The sequence below is a fragment of the Ambystoma mexicanum genome, chromosome 12 (genome assembly GCF_040938575.1).
Source record: "Ambystoma mexicanum isolate Mex_15411 chromosome 12, UKY_AmexF1_1, whole genome shotgun sequence".
In the NCBI taxonomy this organism is placed as follows: domain Eukaryota; kingdom Metazoa; phylum Chordata; class Amphibia; order Caudata; family Ambystomatidae; genus Ambystoma; species Ambystoma mexicanum.
Window position 1 is genome coordinate 192,140,853 of NC_090936.1, and position 20,303 is coordinate 192,161,155.

Genomic DNA, 20,303 nt, shown 5'->3' on the forward strand with positions numbered 1-20,303 from the left:
TCTCCTGCTCACCCCTGCGTGCCTTTTCCATTAGTCTAAGGCAAGGAGGTGTATTATATCCTCCTCTGTGCACTTTCCTGCGTGCCTGTGTGTAGGTGTCTGCCATTGCTCTAGGGAAAGGGGGTGTGCTATATCCTGCTTCTCTTCCCTGTTTGCCTGCATGTGGGAGTGGAGCTGTGACATAAAATGTCCTGCAGGTTCTTGGAATGCTGGGATTTTTCCGGCATTCCACCCAGCACAGTTGGAGAGACATTTGTAGCCTGGGTGGTGGGAGCCGGTGGGCTCTGCAGGAGATACCCAACATCCTGCTCCCAATATCGAATACCTGAAAACGTGTATGTCACCTGTTCAGTGTGCATCATAAAAAGAGCCCGAGGACTTCCCATGCTGCCTCACGAAGCACTTCATATCACCCTGCATACCCAACACTTGACCTGGTGCCAGCCTGGGCACATGCAGGGCTTTATTGTCTGCAGAAACGGACATTCCACAGCATGCTCTTTTAGTTTCAGGACTGCATAAGAACATTTTCTTGCAAGTGAGACATTCATGTTTGCCGGTTCAGTCGCTGGTGGATTCTCCCAAGCAGCACTACATCTGCCCTACAGGATTACCTGTCTGTTCCCAAGGGCAGATGTCAGCGGCAGCCATGTGTCTCCTTCCTGAAACAGATTTGCAGAGCGGCAACCTGGCCTGGTCTCTGAACATTAAAGGGGTCATTTTTAGGTGCAAATTGAATACAGGGGAGTGCCAACGTTGGCACTTATGCGCTGGTGCGTCCGTGCTCGCCTTAGAAGCAAGACAACACAGAGCACCACAGGTTCGGTCCCCGGGTCCGCGCTTAGAAGTCTCTGGGCATTAAGCACATTATAAATAACCAGTCATATCATATCATTCTATAGTGTATTCCTATGTAATCCGCCTGTCAATCAGCAGGTGCAAATGTGAGGCGTATTCCATAGGAATCCATTGGTTTTATGCATGCATGAGGATTTCAGGCACGTGTAAAACGAGGTGCTCTTCCAAGATGGAAGAAGAAAGCAAAGCAGGGAGGCACAATTTGCTTTGTTCCCCTCATACGCCTTGGAAGGGCACAAAAATGCTGTGAAGTGTAAAAGTAAGTCGCAAATCGCTAACGGTTTGCTTGTGCACCTTACATTTGCACTTTGCAGAATTTTCAAATGACCTTAAATTGTCTAGCTAAAGCCCAGTTTTATCAGATATTGCTAAGGCACTCTTTCCTCTGAATGCATGCTCTCTGTACAGGCACTTACTGGCAGACAAGATTCATGGCTTGAGTTCATTGGGGTGTGAGGGGTTCATTAGACATCTGCTGTACCCCAAGGATTGGGTGTAGCGCTTTGTGCCAGAATCCTCATAGGTTTTAAAATGCATGTCACACCTCCGATGCATTGAATCCTGCACTTGTATCATGAGCGAAAGGCTAACGAATACAAGCCCTGCGCCAAAGACTGCACTTGATGGCATGTTGATTTAAGTTAGAAATGCTAAGTGGCACTTAAGGGCTCTTCTACATTGCAGAGTTAAGGGAAGTACCTACAGCACAAATCAATTTCTATTGAGCCTTATCTAATTTAATGTTTATGCTGGCAGCTCACGAGAGCGGTTTGCAAATTGGAAAGGCAGTAGAAATTATAAGATTCTCATAGATTGGTACCTCGACAAACGACCTGTGCCATATTAGAAATCCAAATATAAAAATGAAAATTCTGTTTAGATAAATGGATACCATGAAATTAGACTTAGATGTTACAAACTTTAAAAGTGTATTTCAACCAATCTGTCTTTTGGTGTAACAGGATTTTTTTTTCTATTGAAATTTAATAATTCATGGACTACCAGTAGGGCAACACTCCTTGTTTGCTGTCTGTGCAAGTGCAGAAAATGTTAGAGGCTAGTGGTCTCCTAGAGCAATATTCATTTGACACTAGTGACTAGAAATGCCACCAGTGAAAAGGGATTTCCTTTCAAATATCAGCTGGGTCACAAGATGTGACCACTATTTATGGTCAAGCCACCTTGCCAGCTGAAGCGTTTCTGCCTTCTCAGGAGTCTTAAGTGTCTACTGGAAAGCAACAAACTGTATATTTTGTAACCGATCCATAGGATCCCCCAATGGGAACTTTTGGGTGCATCACTGGAGTTTTGGGTGTTTCTTGCATGCTGGAATGGATCTATATATGTTTTGCCGGTTTTTGTTTTTGCTGAATGGTACTTTTGATTAATTTTTGTTTTTGGGCTTATTACACCAGTTTTTTGGTGCCTTTCCTTTATACCACAAACAGCAGGTGGAGACCGCCCGCACTCCTGCTTCCAACCCCACACCCCTTACTTTATGCCTTACCCTAACTTACCAGCTACATGTCTCTGGGGAAATGTGTGGCACAAATGAATTTCGTGAAATTGCCATTCTGCAAAAGTGGTTAATACAGCTCGGAAACCAAGTGTTCTGAAGATCAGTTCTTAGTAAATACGATGCCAGGACCCTCAAACCGAGAAAGGATGATGAAGGCGCCAGGTCTTTTGTAAGAGATCTCACAGGTGATCCGCATAATGGCTCCACAGAAATCTGAACCATTGCTTTAGTTACATTTGAAAAAAGACCCCATAAGCACATGTTGGTGCGCAATGCATTATGTGGGGTACATTTACCAGCCCCAGCAGAAATTCCATTCATCACCAAACAGCATTTCAGCATGCACCCAAAAACGCCTGTGCTTTTGTCTGCTTAGCAAATGTGTGGCGAGATTTTAACAGACACCCCAAGAATGGCTGCATTTTGTTCTCCTTCACGTGAATCCAGAGAAAATAACCTACATTCAGAATGGCTCTACATTGCTGTTCTGCCATTTAAAGACTCAAGGCTGCACAAGAAAATGACCTGCATTCAAGACGGCATTGCAATTGTGCCTCCTTGCATTTTATAGATCACACAGTTTTGCTCCATTAAAACACAGCCCTGCATGTGTATTTCCTTTGTTTGCCAAAAAGGGCAATCCCTCCCAGAACTGCATTGTTTTCCACAATAAAGTCCATGAAGAGCAACACATTCTGTTTCAAGTCTGCATGGATAGGATTCACTTTTGAAATGAACCAGCACACACAAATTACTGCCAAGGAAAGCTATAGCATGGCTCTCTCTTGCCTCGTGTCAATTACCAAGAAACTATTTTCAGCATATCTCTGTGTCCAGAAACTGACCACATATTTAAAAGCCTTTCAGAAAGTTAATGCAAAGGAAACTGTGTGTGGCAGAAACTGCATTTTGTGAAAATAACATAAGAGAAAAAGAACTCGCATAAACCTGCTTTTGCAAAGCAGGAAAATGACATTTTGAAAACTAAATGTGAAATAATACTATGGCTCACACAGAAACACAATGGTATATGTGGGTAGAGGGACTGCAAAGCTATGTATATTATGCTCCCCCCACCCCCCAAAAAAAAACTTCAATCAGCCTGGCTGAGGCCGAGGAATTCCTGTCAAACCAGTTTGGTATAAAGGCTAATTTTGCACCTACCACTGAAATGATGCTGCAAGGGCATGCACTTTGTTCTTATGGGACTGGCAGTGTTACAATTACAGGTTCTACCAGACTGCCAGGCAGAACTGCTCCCAGGAACAAAGTCAGGGGGAAGCCCTGTGTGATGAACAGGAGGTGTGATTTCCTCTACATTCATTCCCAGCACCCCCTGGATGGCTTCAAAGGGGAGTCATGGAAACCCTTTGTTCAGGCTGACATAGGAGGAAGACAGTTTGGCTGGGGGAGTGGAAGGACCGCCCACGCATAGGACTCATTTGGCCCATTGATTTTAAAAACTGTTGTACATCAAGACATTTTGCCCAGCACCCTAAATAAGCAAGAATTCAATATTAGGCTAGTATTTTGTGGGATTTTTGGACAAGCACATTGAGACCATGTACATCTTTCTGCATGTGGTGAACTGGAATGGCAAGAAAAATGCATTTCTGGGTGAAACATTAATGGCACAGACATTAAGCTTGGGGAAAATATGCCAAATACTAGTGTGCATATGTGTAGCCATTAGAAACATTTGAGATATTATATTTCTACAGAATACGGTGAAATTGTGCCAAGGGGCAATGCAACATCACACAGAATTGGCATTCGAATGGGCCAATTCCTTGTGAAATATGGGATCTGCATATCTGCTTTTGATGTTGGTGACTAGTGTAAATATGAAGTTCTTTTTCCATAACTAATTTTTGTTAAAAAAAATAGGCTTGTGAGACAAAGGGAGTCATAAAATGCACACACATAAAATTAGGTCACTTCCCCTGAAACACTCAGCACAGAGGGAGTAGGGGACATCAGTGCCTATCCCCTTCAAGGGATAAGTCAGAGTACTTCCTTCCAGATTGTAACTTTCTATGATGTCACTCTGTCTATTTAAGGGAGAGACAGAAACACAGGAGACTTACTTACCTGCTTCCTGACTTACTGACCTGCTGACTCAGACCCAAAACCAGATCAATAGACAAACCACTGATCCAGATCCAGGCAGAACCACCGATCCAGATCCAGGCATACCCAATAATCCATGGAGAAAGGAGGAAAGGCTGCTGATCCCCTTCACGAGAATCCATTGACCAGACCCTTTGCCCAGCTGATCCATCCCACTGTCCACCGTGACCAGACCTTGCCCAGCTGTTCCCATCCAGGAGAGCCCAGCTGCCCCAGAGACCAGATCTCTTGGCTGTGCTGTTCCAGTGAATATATCCTTGGCTCCGCTGTACAGAGCTCTTGCTGGGTGTCCAAATTACCAAACTCAAGTGTACCTTGTAAGTATCACATCCCCCAGTACCCAAAAACTGCATATCCCTCTCTTTTACCTTCCATCCTGTTCAAAAAATATTAAAATCCCCTTAATATCCCACTCATATCCTGAATTGCCAGTATTCTCTGTTCACCCTTTCCCTAGAAGAATCTGTGTTAGTCTATATCTGTTAGCATATTTATTTTCTATTTCTTTCAGTTATCTGTTTAAGTCCTTAGTACCAGTTTGAACTAATGAATGAATTCCCCTATAAGGAGGTACATAGTGCAAGCTGGTTACACATTGCTTTAGTGCTCTGCTCAATAACCTGTAAGCTTTCTTGTCTCCTTAGTGCAGCCACACGAATTTCTGTCCTAGCTATCGCACCGCAAGTGTAAATAGATCTATAGGTAACCAGTCGAATCCGAGTATGCCATTTTGCTCATTTTGGTGGTTTTCATTTTGCTTCTGGCCTGCCAATCTGGGGTGTTGGGTTGAATTTAAAAATCGATGTTCCCTCTTCTTTCTGACTCCTTGCCACTGCTTTCCATCCACACAGAATTTAGTCAGCAGGTATTTGGGGAAAGTGTTGCAGGGGGAGTGCATAACCTACGTGCCATCCGTGATTGTTTAGAAAAGTGATTTTTTTCCCATTTCTCTTAAAGGTGTATGTATCTGATGTAAGAAGTTGAATTAACTAAGAGTTTGCATTTGTATTGCCACACTGTGGTGGCTGCTGCCCTAAATTTAGTTTTGCTCTGATTTTTCATTTGAATTCTAAAAATAAATAAATAAATAGTTCATCGTTACACACCAGCTTGGTTCACAGTCCATTGCGACTCGGGGTATTTGTTAAGGTGGGTGTGAGACGGGTTGGGTGTCTTCTCAAAAAAGAACCCAGGATTCAAATAAAAATAAAAAGGCGTCTTTTATTGAGCGCCATCTTCAGTGTCAGTAAAAGAAGCCCCTGGCTGGAGTGTGCCGTGTCATAAAATCTGTTACAGTTACCACCACCTGCACAAATCCAGATTTTGAAAAACCAAGTCACTAAATATCGGTGAATTCCTTGTGTGTTCAAGGGGGAAATCAGGCCTCCTATGGGACAGAGTGGCCTTACTGTACAACCCTGCCAGTTGACTGCTGCAAGGTATTCTACAGCTACCAAAAAGCATTGGCCACAAAAGATCACTAGGTAGAGTTGAGGCCCGAAATTCCTTCTGCCTCTTCTCTCTGGTCTTCTTCCGGCTCAAGCATTTAGGGAACAGGATTTATTTCGCAAACCATCAGCAGAAGCTCCTTAAACTGAGGCTGTACCTGGGTGTTTGGACTCCTCTTGAGTCTATTTAAGGGAATCTTTGCCCTGCGAAACCTGCAAAGAAGAAACTGAACAGGGGAAATTCGCAATGTTGGCTCAGTGCCAGTAAATCAACTCTGGAAATACCTTTTCCTGCTTGGAGCTTTTTCGTTACTTAAAGTCTGCTCCATAGTGAGCACCCATTGAGTCAATCCGAGGCCTTAGACCTCATGGCGACGCGGCCTCTGTCCTCCTCCAGCACAAGCACCAGGATTTCTTTAAAGTTCGAAAATGACCCTTCTTAGCCCGGGATTCAGGGATTGGTAGGGAGACATCTTAACAGCAGTCTGATCAGGTACACTCATAGCCCAGTAAAATGCAATTTTTTCGAGATTATTTCCCTGCAATATACAATATTGTAACAGTGTCAATTTATCTCCCATGTTTCCATTTCCACCATCAAATGCTTAGTATTTGGGGAAGACCTATTGATCATCATTATACATATTACCATTGTCTGACAGCTGTTTTTACTTGTACCGCCTTTCATTGTGCAGCCCCTCTGACCCAGTCTATGCTTTGAGCATTCGCTGGGACGACCCTCGCCTCCTCTCCAATGCCCTTCATTAACCCGTCCCACTCTGATATCATCTTCCCTTCAACTTGAAATCACGCGCTCTCATCCATCCTCTTCTGAAATATCTCTACTGTTAACAGTGACGTTCCTACGAATTATGGGCCCACTGCCATTCTTCAACCTGCCCCAAAACTATTAGAGAGCAGTGCTACTACCCAAATACAAGACTGCATCTGGTTCCTCCTCTGCGTCTTTAACCTGCCTTGGTGAACGAGGCCACCCCCTTCCTGCTCTTCTTAGCCAATGTGTTGCTCTCTTCGTTTTCTTCAACAGTTGGTACCACCACTCTCTCTTCTGTCAGGAACCCCCTTTTTCAGGTGTCACCACCATTCCCTCCTCATCTTCAGCACCTCGTAATGCACTGCAAGTGTCCAACTGCTTGCTACCACCATCTGCAACAACCCACATTGCCTGACTCTTACCGAATAATTTTATTGCGGGTTCGCTCCTGCCTCTGGGTGTGTCTACCAGTCAAGGTTTGGACCTGTGGTTGATCATTTGGCTAGGGCTCCAATTAGTTGTCATCCTTGTGCACACCAAAAGGCTACTTCAGGCTCAAGGGTAATTGGCCGAGGTGTCAATTGCCAGTCTATTTCACTCATGCTCATCTGACCCTTTCTGAATGTGCCTGTACGGTGCAGAGCTCTTTGTTGTTTCTGTGATCTTAAAGCTAAAAGCACAATGGGTAAGGTTTTGGAGCATTGTTCCATTGAGCACATGGGAAACCAGCAACATTTTATCAGTTAGGGAGGGTCTTGCGTTCTCTAGAGGAGAGAGAGAGCAAGATATGGATTTGGGTTGTTTGATGGAACAGAAAGGTTTGCAGCTGAAAAGACACTAGCTAACTCCACTCCTCTCCCTTACTTACCCTTTGGCAGTACACCTTGGGAAACGGTGCCACAGGGTCCTTTCCTCCCCCGCCCCCAACTTTATTCCCCTATGCGGGGTACACCCCTGCATCTCCCGCTGGGGTACGGGGGACACCACTGCAGCCCTTCTTCACCGTAATGGTTTGTATGGCATATTCGACCGATTTTTTAGGCTATATGAGAATTTCATACAGCCTAAATTCGGTCAAATATGCCATGCGGTTTTTTCACTTTGTTTTTTGGGTGTTTTTCCAAAGATATGACCATTTGAGCCCTTTTCAAGAATTGTAATGAAGAGCCTGAAACCATGTCTGGGAGTTGCTGTGTTATTAAGGCCATCTGTGGCCTTTGGCTGGAGCTTACCGTCGGATTTAACACGGCTGTTAACACAGCAGTACTTTGACCTCAGACCAATAAAACAAAAAACAAACTGGAAACGTGAACTCCAACACTCTGCAGGTGCTTTTGAGTGTTTAGCAGCAAGAGCCTTTGCGATTACACAGAGTTATGCAAAAATGAAGCAGAAGTCACGCAAACAAGGAGTTCCACGACACCTTCATTGTTTTCCATGTTCTTTATTTTTAAATGTAATACTAATAGAAAATAATTTGTACAAAGGCTAACGTAGGTATTGCATAGAAGGAACACTGGTGTGAACAAAAGTGGGATGGAATGGCACGTTAAATTCTAACATCTACAACACAAACATGTTCTGGGTCGCAGGGCATCCTTTATATAAAAATATCTTCACGCTTTACACGTGGGCTACAGCAACTTAGGCCGCCACGTAGGCTCAATATTAAAGGATGTGATTTTTGACAGAATGCGCGCCTGATTGCATCAGGATTTCCTTGGACACAAACGTCGAGTCGGAAAAAGATTCGCTCAAAAAATGTCTTTCCGTTTATTCTCATGCTCCTTCATTCTTCAGTATTAAAGTACATCATTCTTGACAATATACACAATATGCTCAGCAATTTATTAGTAATACTAAAATAGGATTCTATTTTTTTTACATTTCATCATTCGCTTCATACTCCTTAGAGGGCTTTTAAACCAAACCTACAATGCACACCGTCATCAGAAATACCTAATGTTTATACTTCGGACTCAATTAGCAGTGTAAAGTCATTCAATGTAACTCCAGTAAAAAAAAAAAAAAATGTAAATGGCAAAAACAAACCAGTAAACCACATCATCATTTTAGTTGGATCTTCGGCTCGACTGACCTCTTACACTGACAATACCAAAGTACGCTGATGGAGAAATTAAGTATGCCCCCTTCCCTTTAGTTGTGATTTACATTTTGCATTTTCTACAAGCCACCAGATTATTTTACTTTTAGAATTTAGAATTGGTGGCCAGGTGTTCTAAGAACAGATTTTGTAATTTCGTTGGTTTGAAGTAACACATTCCAATAGTGAGCAGTGCTTCCGTGTGAGAAGCAGCACCGCTTGATACTGTTTAGAACATCCTGACACATGCCCGAGCTCATTTGTTGTCTGGCCTGCCCTCTGGAAGACTTGCCAGCATTCACTGCCAACCCCCTCAGAGAACACCTCATAGGAAACAGAGCCCAGACCTAAACAAAATGGCAATGTTCATTATGCAAACTTGCAACATATGCATGGACGACAAAAAACAGAATAATAGTCTTGGAAAAGATGGCATATTTACAGATTCTTATGAACGTAAGATGGGAGGGCTGTGAGAAAGGCCCAGCATGTCCTATTCACCAGCTCCTGTTATTTGTTTCATGCAACCTTGTCAGGTGTGAGGGGACTAGGACAACTTTTCGTGTCATGTGAAAGTAGGACATTTGAAACGCACTTCCCATTCCCTTAATTGGTGGATATTTACTTGGTGCAGTAGTCACATGTTGGGTTATTATCCATACTTGGCCAGGGAACGCTTAATGGAACACTTGATAGCCATTTAGACAACTACATGAAAATATCATTTCATATGAACTTGCACGTGAAATGCGTACGGTTGGCAATTAGGACTGTCATTACAGCTACGCCTCCATTTACGCATGCTACGGGCATGAGCAGGCATGCTTTATGCGTGTATGTCATTTATGTTGTTTTCAAAACTTTATGATTGTCAGCGATCCCTAAATTTTCCAATAATGAAATGTGCGTGGTCTCATTCACTAGCAATTCAAGATGGTGGACTAATGCACCTGGAGTTTTTAGCGGTCCACACTCATTTGACCGGAGACTATTGACCTAATTGACATGTGCAACATTTCTCGCTGCACCGTTTTGATGATTTGGGGGAAATTAATGATCTCAGCGGCTTCAACACACTTAAAATAAGGTCTGCTGTGTTGCTTGGATTTTTAATAGATGCCCATTATTTAGGAGAAGATGGAGGAACTTGAACAAGAAACAATTACAGGCACAATTAATTTCCATCACGCTACGCTAATAGCTCACGGTTAAACTGCAATGCTGTTTGTTTTGTCTCAGCCCCTGGAAACAATTTCCCTCATTTAATCTGCATTCATTCCTTTCCAGCGTTGAGAGGAACTCGGGGCAGGTCTTGGACCCCGCTACACATCAATTAGGAAGGCTACTTAAACAATTGTGTAATTACTTTGTCCAGCTCCATTGTCCGATACACAGATGCCCAATACACTTGCCCTGCTGCAACATCTGCATGCTGAAAAATTACATGATTCTTTTGCATGCATTGGTTTGCTCCATAGCATCCTAAGAAACCAATGGACGTAACATGACTGTTGTATTAGGCAAAACGTGTGAATCCAACATGTACCGGAGCCAGCAGGGTGGTGTACTAGGGAAACCTAGTCCACCACTAAAAAACAGGTTGTGGTTCCTCTAGCCAGGCTTTGAAGGTGTGTAAAAATCACCTGTTATGAGTGTCACTTGAATTTCAAAGGGCAAGTGGGTGACATGTGAACGTTACATAATTCATGACCCCGTACAGGTTACTCTACAACCGGAAAGTACCACATCTCACCATAAGTCTGTGTTCTACTATTAGCCCTACACTGGGGGCGAGGGGAGGATCCAATCAGGTTGAAAAAAACCAAGCCCCCAGTCTGTCTTCACCACAGTCCCTTAATGGCAAACAAGGATTACAAAGAGCAAGACTAGAACTTGGTCTGATGAATACCACCTGTAAGTAAATCCAAGGCATTAACCCCTCCCCCATCTTCCTTGACACAGACCTCATAAAAACTGTGACGCGGACGACTGACGAGTGGGCAAAGGCCCAATCAAATACTTTGAATCTTTTTTACACCTGCCCTCACAGTCTTCTCCTCAGGGCCCTAGCTTCCAACCCTATGCTTTGTCAGATTGGTATAAAGCACCACGTGATAGGCTTTTATAGGTCACGTGCTAGTGAGCAGGAAAGCAAGCGAAACACGGAGGAAGGGTTAAGGGCGCACCTGGAGTCTTTTTTTTTTTTTAGCTTTTGAAAGAGTAGAGAGTGGAGTCCGTCTGGGACGCAGATGCTTCGTGTAAGGACTGTGATGATGAAGACTAGGGCTTGGTGTAGCGAAGATGGCTGGTAAGTAATGAGAAAATAACAACAGGGTAAATTAGATAAGAAAATACGAAAACAACTGCCTCCCCTTTGACAGTCGAGTCTTGATCTAAAAATCCATTTTCTCCCAAAGAACCGTTTTTGTTGTGACCCAACAATGGTAAGTAATGAGAATTTTAGGAAGATAACAAGGGATTAACGACATATTTTATTAATGTATTTCATATTTTTAACGCACTGGCCTGATCGGGATTCGAACCTGTGTGGCGCTGCCTTGCCTTGCTTCCAAGACTAAGCGTTGCCCCTGAGCTTTCCTTCCTCACCTGGCAGAACCTAAGACAGACACGCAATTACAGTAGTCTGTTTTGGTTGGTTTGGTATTTGCTGTGGAGGCCAGCACGCCTGGCAAAGTGCCAGGATCCCGCGTTTGGACATCTCTAAAAGGAAGGCCTAAGTGACTCTAGCCTGGAGAATAAGGGATGGGCTGTGCTAACCAGCACTAGGTCCTTCAATATGAATGTACACCGCTTAGAGGGTAGGTCCCTCGGTTAGTTGCTACACTGTCTCACTGCAGCCCAGCCGGTGGATAAGGGAGGGCGCCTTTGGCCCTTTTCACCACATGGCTTTTAGGAACTGTAAAAGGAATGATGTGTCACCATTCAAGCCGTGGGGTTTGTGGCCATCTGCACTGCATGGAATCTGGACAGAGCAGATTGATGGCAAATCATTGCAATATGCAGGGGGTTCCTCAATCATGCCTAGCTTTAGTGCCAGCTCTCCATGTAATGCCCCACAGCTGCTAATTTTCCGTGAAACATTGTTCACACTGAAACCCACCGCTACTCGATTCCTCGCCGCTGCTCCTCTCGTGTGCGGACAGTGTCAGGTTTGGTGCTAGTGGCCAAATGTGGCATGTTGCACAGCAGCACACTCAACTAGAACCACCCCACCACCCAAAAGCACAGGGACACAGGCGTGCATTTGGTTTTAGTTAGTCTATTCAACACACGGAACACTAAACACGTGTCAACTGACAAGAAAGACTTCAGAAGGCTTGCACGTGTGCATAGGTTTGGGTTTATAGCCACACGTGGATGTAATGGCGCCAGACTCCAAGTCACGCGGGCTGCACAGATCGTCGACTTACTCCCGCAACCCGAAGAACGGATGCTCACCGGATCCCACCGTGATCTGTACACGACCGGCTCAGCTCGCTCCTAAATGAGAGACTTTAAGTCCCCATTTTAAGATGTTCCAGGAGATTACGAACCGTGTTTCCTGTGTCACGCATTCCCAAATGGACAGGGGTGGACTGGCCTACAGGGAACTCTGGAGATTTCCCGGTGGGCCTCTGCATCCTGGGCCTCTTTTGTATGATAGCTCCACATTATCTAATAGGAAAAACATGAGACTTGCTGAAAATGTTTCATATTGGGCCACTTTGAGCATTAGTTCCAGGGCCTCTTTTGGTCCCCAGTAATTATTTCCAGGCCCTCTTAGTTCCCAGTCCACCCCTGCAAATGGACCAGACCCAAAGCGGTACAGCGAACATGTGCTGGGATTCAAAATATTTAAATTTTTTTTTAAAAGCACAGGTGCACATGTTGTTGGCTAGTTCGTATACATTGCTTGCACTGTCCACATACTGTATTTAATAACGATCCATTACAAAGGGAAAAAATAGTAGTATGTTTCGGAGTTTACTAGGTTTCATTTTATGTCACAATTTCGCATTTCAGATGCCTCTAGAAAAATGAAATGCAGGTTGACGGATGAAAAGTAAATGGCGCTACGGAATGCAAATCATATGTTGTTGGAGCAGCTACGGTTGGTGGGCCGTCATAACTGCAACTTTGGCCCTCCAGATGTTTTGGATTACAACGTCGAACAGCCCTAACAAGCCAGGTCAATGGTGAGAGGTCATGGGGGTCATGATTCAAAACATGTGGAGAACCACAGGTTGCAGACCATGCCTTAAATTATCATGCAACTGCCTCAAGATCCAATGGTGACAATATCTGCCACCAGCAAAAGCCAGCTTGTGCAACAGACAAACCATTTGACAGAGCAGGCCCGCGCCAACGTGGCGTGAACAGGGTGGACTGTCGCTAAACCTCTTATACATGCAGCAATGCCAACACTTTTTAGCTGCGGCGATACTTGCAGACGAAAAGGGAGAGACTACCAAAAAGGTGCATTGTTCACAAGTGAAATCTCCATTTAAATGTGAGGCTCCGATGCTTGAAGGGTTTTTAATCCCAATCTCAAAGACTATTTTCCCCAAACACCTGCAGTGCTCCTCAGTGCACTGCATCTGTAACCAAGGTATGCCTGCGTGTAAGCCCTGCCACTGCCAGGCTTACAGAAGGGCATGATCAAAGGACTATATATGCATTCATAATTGGAACATGGGACCAACATTGACTTCCCATGCTGCTCACCCGGGGTACCACCAAGTGCCAGCCCTTAAAACTGATGTGATGTGTATCCTCCCGAAATAGTGCCAACTCCTTTCGCAAAAGGTCTTTTGGCAGCTTTGTCAAAAGGGATACTTATTCATAGCAATTCCTTCAGCCTGTTAACTGACCAAAACTTTGTTTTTATTTGCCATACTAAAATCACATTCGTCTTTCCAATGCCATACTATGGTAACATACGTCATTGTGCAGTTTGGCTTCCCATTGTATAGTAGAATAACATACGTCATTGTGTAGTGTGTCTTCCCATTGCCATACTAGAATAGCATACGTCATTGTGCAGTGTGTCTTCCCATTGCCATACTAGAATAGCATACGTCATTGTGCAGTGTGTCTTCCCATTGCCATACTAGAATAGCATACGTCATTGTGCAGTGTGTCTTCCCATTGCCATACTAGAATAGCATACGTCATTGTGCAGTGTGTCTTCCCATTGCCATACTAGAGTAACATACGTCATTGTGCAGTGTGTCTTCCCATTGCCATACTAGAATAGCATACGTCATTGTGCAGTGTCTCTTCCCATTGCCATACTAGAATAACATACGTCATTGTGCAGTTTGGCTTCCCATTGCCATACTAGAGTAACATACGTCATTGTGCAGTGTGTCTTCCCATTGCCATACTAGAATAGCATACGTCATTGTGCAGTGTGTCTTCCCATTGCCATACTAGAGTAACATACGTCATTGTGCAGTGTGTCTTCCCATTGCCATACTAGAATAACATACGTCATTGTGCAGTTTGTCTTCCCTTTGCTTTATTGCATATTTATTTTGTTACTGAAATATTTTGTGCAGACTAGGCCGCCGTACAGCGCTACTGTAATTCCGCCTGGGCAGTGCAGACATTTAAGGTGTGCCCGCTGGGCACATTTCATTGTACTGCTCCCCCGCGAGCTGGGATCCAGCCTCCAAGATGGTTTATGTTTGTAATGCCAAGTGACCATTAACCGATTTTTAAACTTTTTCAGCATCTCAGCGAAACATATTTGCCAATTGCTCCTGCAAACTTTAATGAAGCATTGCAGAAAAGTGCAGCTGCCACGCGTGTCCCTTTCCTCCCCCATGCCTTATATTGTTTTTATTTATGTCAGCTCAACTTCTATATAGAGATACCTACCTTTACAAAAAACCAACCACACACGTACTTTAAAGGTGAACAGGTACCACTTTCTGAACTTACGAGGGTAACATGCTTCGTTTAATTGCATTACCAAGAACATTATATTGTAAAGCTCAAAGGGAAAAGGAATCAAAATGAACAAAATGAAACATGAATACCATATGGTACATAATCATATTCATAAATACATACAAAAGGAAAAATGGAACACTTGCTGACCCTCTTTTGGAACTTTTTTTTGTTTTTTGTTTTAAATCAAAATGAGTTGTAGCAGCACGTGTGTACAGTGCCAGAACTCCCACTCTTCAAACAGACGTTTTCAATCAAACGGGAACTCGGGCACTTCTGGTCCCAATTCTTGACACAAAAACAGTAAACCAATTATTTAGACTATCCAAAGGGGTTCTCAAGGAAAACATGAATGAAAAGAAATGGCCATTCTTACTTCGGCAGCTAAACATGCAAATGTGCGTTCTGCACACTCCGCAAATGGTCATTTCAAATTGACAGTTCTGTGCCTTTCATGGAACCATTTTTGTAGGATAACTTGGCACTGCCTCCTTGGGATGAGCACCCACAGAACACATCTTTAGGCCCGCTCGCCCACAATGCCTCAACCTCCTTGGATTATCAGACCAGCAAGCCCCAATTGATGGCCCGTTACCTCCCCTTTTTGGTCTCCATATTTGTCTCGTTACATTGCGGTTATAGATGCATACCGCCATCCACACAACACAGGCGTGTTCATGTATGTGCAATGTATCCAGTTTTGCATAACCGTCAATACACAAAACTCTCCCCCATTGCAATGCTCTCCAGTGTTTAGTATGAAGGAGGGCACGGGGATCCCTGCATCTGCACAGGAGCACATGGTTTGCATGTAATGTTGAGGACAATGGGGGGTGGGCAGACGTTTCCTACTCCTAAAATAATTCACTAATTACAAACGAGTCTGCTTCTCCTGCTTTTATACACAATTAGTGATGACCACCTGCTTTTCGTGCTTGCAGTCCTGCTATTACAGCCCCCCCCCCGGACCCCCGACAGCGTCTGGATTGATATCGAACACTTTCGTCTTTTCGTTGATCTTCACTGCAAACATAAACCAAACTAAGGGAGACGTTGCAGGCACATACAAGTACACCACTTCAGGACACGTAAGACACATGTACACTTCTCAAGACAGTCTCAGGGGGCTTTAAAAACTCCTGACAGAGTAGCGTGCCCCTTGACTTCAGTGATAACCGGAAGTGGCGTCAAGTTGGGTAATGAGTTCAATGCTTTCATTAACTTTCCCGGCATATGCCGCTTAGTGAAGCATATGAACCCTTTCCTATGGCTGCAATGTCTATGCTACATGGGCGATGAACGCACACATTGAGCCCCGCGTCCATCTCGCAAGTGAAGGGTTTGTCGATCCTACTCTGAAAAGTGAAATGGGGGTCACTCTAGTCTGTCAGTGCTTGGCCTCCCTGCCAATACGACAGTTCCATCAAGGGAGCCCTTAACTAATGCGCATTTGCGGACTTCAGCCAATGTGATTTCGTCATCTTTATGAACATGGCTGACACCGGCGGCCATTTTATGGTCACGCCTGCTGCCAGTCTGCCACTAACTAGAGGCCACGTGTAATTGGAGCCGCATTCAGCGTGCCATAGCGTTGTAGCCAAGATCACTTTGTATGCACAGCAGTGATACATTTTTCATGGAAAAAAAGAGAACTACAAGTCCCAAAGCCATCAGCTGGTGCTAGACTAAATGAGGAGCACACGAAAAGCTTCTTGACTGATTTGCAATTATAAAGGAACCTTTCGTGCTCAAGAGGGGACGTATAAGTAACATTTGCTGTCATCGAATGGCCGAACCAGAAGGAAAAGGGGAATGGTAATTAACCTATCGGAGAGATAACAAGTGCAATCCACTGAAAAGTCTGTCCCAGTTAACGTGCATGTCGCTCTTGACACATTCAGAACACGTCTTTTTGGCATAGTCTTTTTACAGTCTCTAACCTCACAGAACTGAATCCTCCATTTTGAAGTAACACTTGACATGACTGTACACAGTAGAAAACATGCACAACGTTTATTCCTAACCTTACCCTCGTTTATTTTCATTCACATTTTCCTTTGTAAAGCAGCACAATTTAAGAAGGGCCCATGCCATAGGAGAGGGCAAGGGCTGTTGAGGGGAGCAGCAAGCAAATAAGAGGTTTACGTTCAAGTGTTCTAGCCGGAATGTATACAGAAATGCCACAGACTCTGGAAAAAATGTCAATGTGTTGTAGGGTTTGACTTGAAAATAAATCTGTAAAATACTTCTGGGCTCTTATCTGGCAATAGTTCCTGTTCTGTATTAAAGTGTTTCAGCACTCTGGCTCCAAAAAATCGTCTCTCAGTGAGGAATTTACAATAAGTTATGAACAAGACACTTCGACTCTAAAATTATGAAAATAAAAAAAAGACATACAATTATTTCCTCTCAAAACTCAACCAGTTCTGAGCCAGTTATAAACAGCAAATTAGCCGATCGCAGCAGCCATGAGTGCCAAATTATCTAAATTGGCCAACTGAAGAAAATGAAAATAGGACTTTTTTCCTCCATCATGTTTCTTTTCAAGCAATAATTCTCAGTCGGATGTTCTTCGGTCCACAAAAGTATTTCTTCTTTCAGAGGTTATTACAAGCTATAGCACCCATCTGACTGATTAAAACAAAGTTTAGGTTACAATAAACAATATAGAACAGTGATCTGGCTTGCCAAATCAAGATGGCTGACACAATGTGCAATGCTCGGGGACAAGCAGGAGCACATAACACAAAACCTACTATTCTTCATTGTCTGATTTTTCTTAAAGTGAACCTTTTTCATATGAAGGCATTTTATATCAAATTAACTCCCATGAACATTTCTAACATAACTTTGTGCTTGCTCTTGCCTAATACATAGTTTAAAACTAGCTTTTCATTTCAACAAATTATGAACAACTGCAAATTATATTTCCTTATGAAGAAGTGTGTGCTTCTTTTTAAATTAAAATAAAATGTGTTAACACCAGGCTCCTACATCCTAAAAATATGTGCTTTCAAATTGACAGTAAAACACTGCAGGCAATTTAACTTAGCCTTGGTACGGAGCTGAAACAGCTTTCACAACCAACACCCTGAACATTAAAAATAAAACGGATATTTTTATGTTTGTATTAACACGGTTCCTGGTGCCCTTCCGAGATCAAATAGTGGTTTATTGAGTATATGCAATATGTAAAAAGTAAAAAGTTAGAAGCAGAGACGTATACTAAGCTAATTTGATAATGCAGACCACTCCGTAAATTACAAAAACCGGTGCTTTATACAGGCAACATGTTCCAGTCAACTTCCACGCCAACTCCTAAGAGTAGAGTTTCCAAAGGCTTCCTCTGCGGGCCCTGAAATCTGTTGCTCTCCAGATCTTTTGCTCTTCCACTCCTGTGATCCTTGGCCATTGAATATGCTGGCAAGGGCTGATAGGGGTTGCAGTCCAAAACAGCTTGAGAGCCAGTTGTTGGAGACCCGTGCGATTTGACATTCTAGAGCACTGGGAGGCTCAGATGACAGACTTCCAAAAAGCACTTCTACAGGGTTCTGAAGTGCAGCGCATTACTGAAGTCAAGCATTGGCCTCCAAGCAGAGGTGGATGAGGTCATAGGAAATTTACGTAGCACATGGAATTGTTTTCTTTTTTTTTCTTTGGCAAATACATGTCACTTATGATGACAGCCGATGTGAAGTACCCTGTGCTAAAGGGGTGGGATATAGTCTGTTGTTTGGCGAGTGGACTTCTTGTTGATGGTAAGGTTCTCCAGATCGGCGGAGCCCCCCCCCTTGTAATAATGATGGTCTGTAGGCTGTGAGGCCAAGTCCTACTAATGATGATGCTTTGAGGAAGAGATGTGCTGCCCCTTTACGGCGTTGACGCTTAGTAGGCTGGTGTTGTGGCTGCTTTTTGGGGCGAGTATCTGCACTGGTTTGTGGTGACTGTAGGAATGACCAGGTTCTGTGGGTTAGAGCAGGACGATTTCGAATGATGCCATTCTCTAGTTTGGTTGGTTGCCGGCTTGGGGTGTTGATGAAGCTCGGCAGAGTTTTATGTTCACTGCCCAATCACAATTTAGATCGGCGCTTTGATGATGTTGCCGCTGAAGACCCGCGACTGCCCGGCAAGGACAACATTCTGTAGACTGATGCAGTGGCGGCTTTATAACAAAGTTCTGCAGATGGTTGCGGTAGTAGCATTGTGATGAAGAAAGTTCGCCAGAAAGAGTGACTGCCATTGTGGCAAAAGCGCAACAAATCAGATATTTTTTGTACTGGCAAAAACAACTCATGTGGATCTAGTGATCCGTGCTGGAGATTCAGGCATCATATTTTTTACCAGTCCTATGAATCTGCTGGAACAGTGTCATGGAGAAGGCCATTCCAAGAATCTGTGGCAGAGAGAAAGAGTTAGACTTATTGGATGAGAATTTGCAAAGTATTTGCAGACCACTTGCTAAACATTTCTTTTCAGAATTGCAGATAAGACAATTTAAAGCACAAATCCACTGTACATTTTGCTCCACAGTATTAAACTCGCCAATGGAATCTTGTATTTCAAGGCCAGCCTGGCATTTAGTTTAGTTTATTATTTATAATGCGCACCAGACCCTGGGGCATCAGGGCGCAGGATACAAGGATATGTTCTGCTTGGTTACATAGGTACATGAAATGCGTGGGCAACAATAAGTACATGAGATACATTGGCATATATGCAATATAATTACAGGGAGCATGAAATGCCTAGGCAACAGTAGGTACATGAAGTATGTCGGCATATATGCAATGTAAATTACACGAGCAGGTAGAGTAAGGTAATATGATCAGAGAGCTTCAGAGAAGGTGTCCCGGGGACTAGCACGTGGTAAGTGAATTGAAATGCGTAAGGGTAAAGGTGGTAGGGGGTATAGGGTGTCAAGAGAGTGATTATCAGAGGGTTATTTATCATTTTCTTTTAGCCAGTTAGTTAGATTTTGTCTGAATTTAGAGAAGGACTGAGGTTCTCGAATACCAGGAAGTAGTGAGTTCCATAGTTGCGCAGCCTTAACTGGGAAGCTATGTCCTCCGATAGTGGAGAGTTTGAATCGTGGTACTTGGAGGCAGTTGGAGTTAGCTGTTCTGGTCGGTCTGAAGGAGGTTTTTCTGCAGATTCTGTCGGTAAAGTATGGCAGTGCTCTGTTATTAAGGCACTTGTATGTGAGGGAGGCAACTTTGAGTTGGATTTTATCCAAGGTGGATAGCCATTTGTATTTTCTTCCAGTGGAGGAAATGTGTTTGTTTCAGTTGATCTTAAGTGCTGCTCTCAAGGCATTGTTCTGGAGGACCTGTATTTTATGGATAATCTGTTTGTTCACACCAATGTATAGCGCGTTACAGTAATCCAATTTGGAAAGTATGAGAGCTCTAGCGAGAGTAAGGCAGCTGTCAGTGGAGAGGAATTGTTTGCTGGCTCTGATTAGTTTACACGTATATGCGGTAGCAGAGGCTAGGGAGTTGACTTGTTTGATGAAGT

At 43.6% G+C, this 20,303-nt stretch overlaps 1 protein-coding gene across 8 annotated transcripts in view; it reads right to left on the bottom strand.

Annotated features, from left to right (window-relative positions):
• Positions 1-8,154: 8,154 nt before the first annotated feature.
• Positions 8,155-20,303, bottom strand: part of TSPAN9 (tetraspanin 9) — a 1,448,163-nt gene continuing 1,436,014 nt past the window's right edge. For all 8 annotated transcript variants that reach the window (XM_069628285.1, XM_069628282.1, XM_069628286.1 and 5 more), the window contains one exon: positions 8,155-19,182. In XM_069628285.1, the coding sequence (XP_069484386.1) occupies positions 19,111-19,182 (72 nt within the window). In that variant the 3' untranslated portion in view covers positions 8,155-19,110. The remainder of the gene's footprint in view (positions 19,183-20,303) is intronic.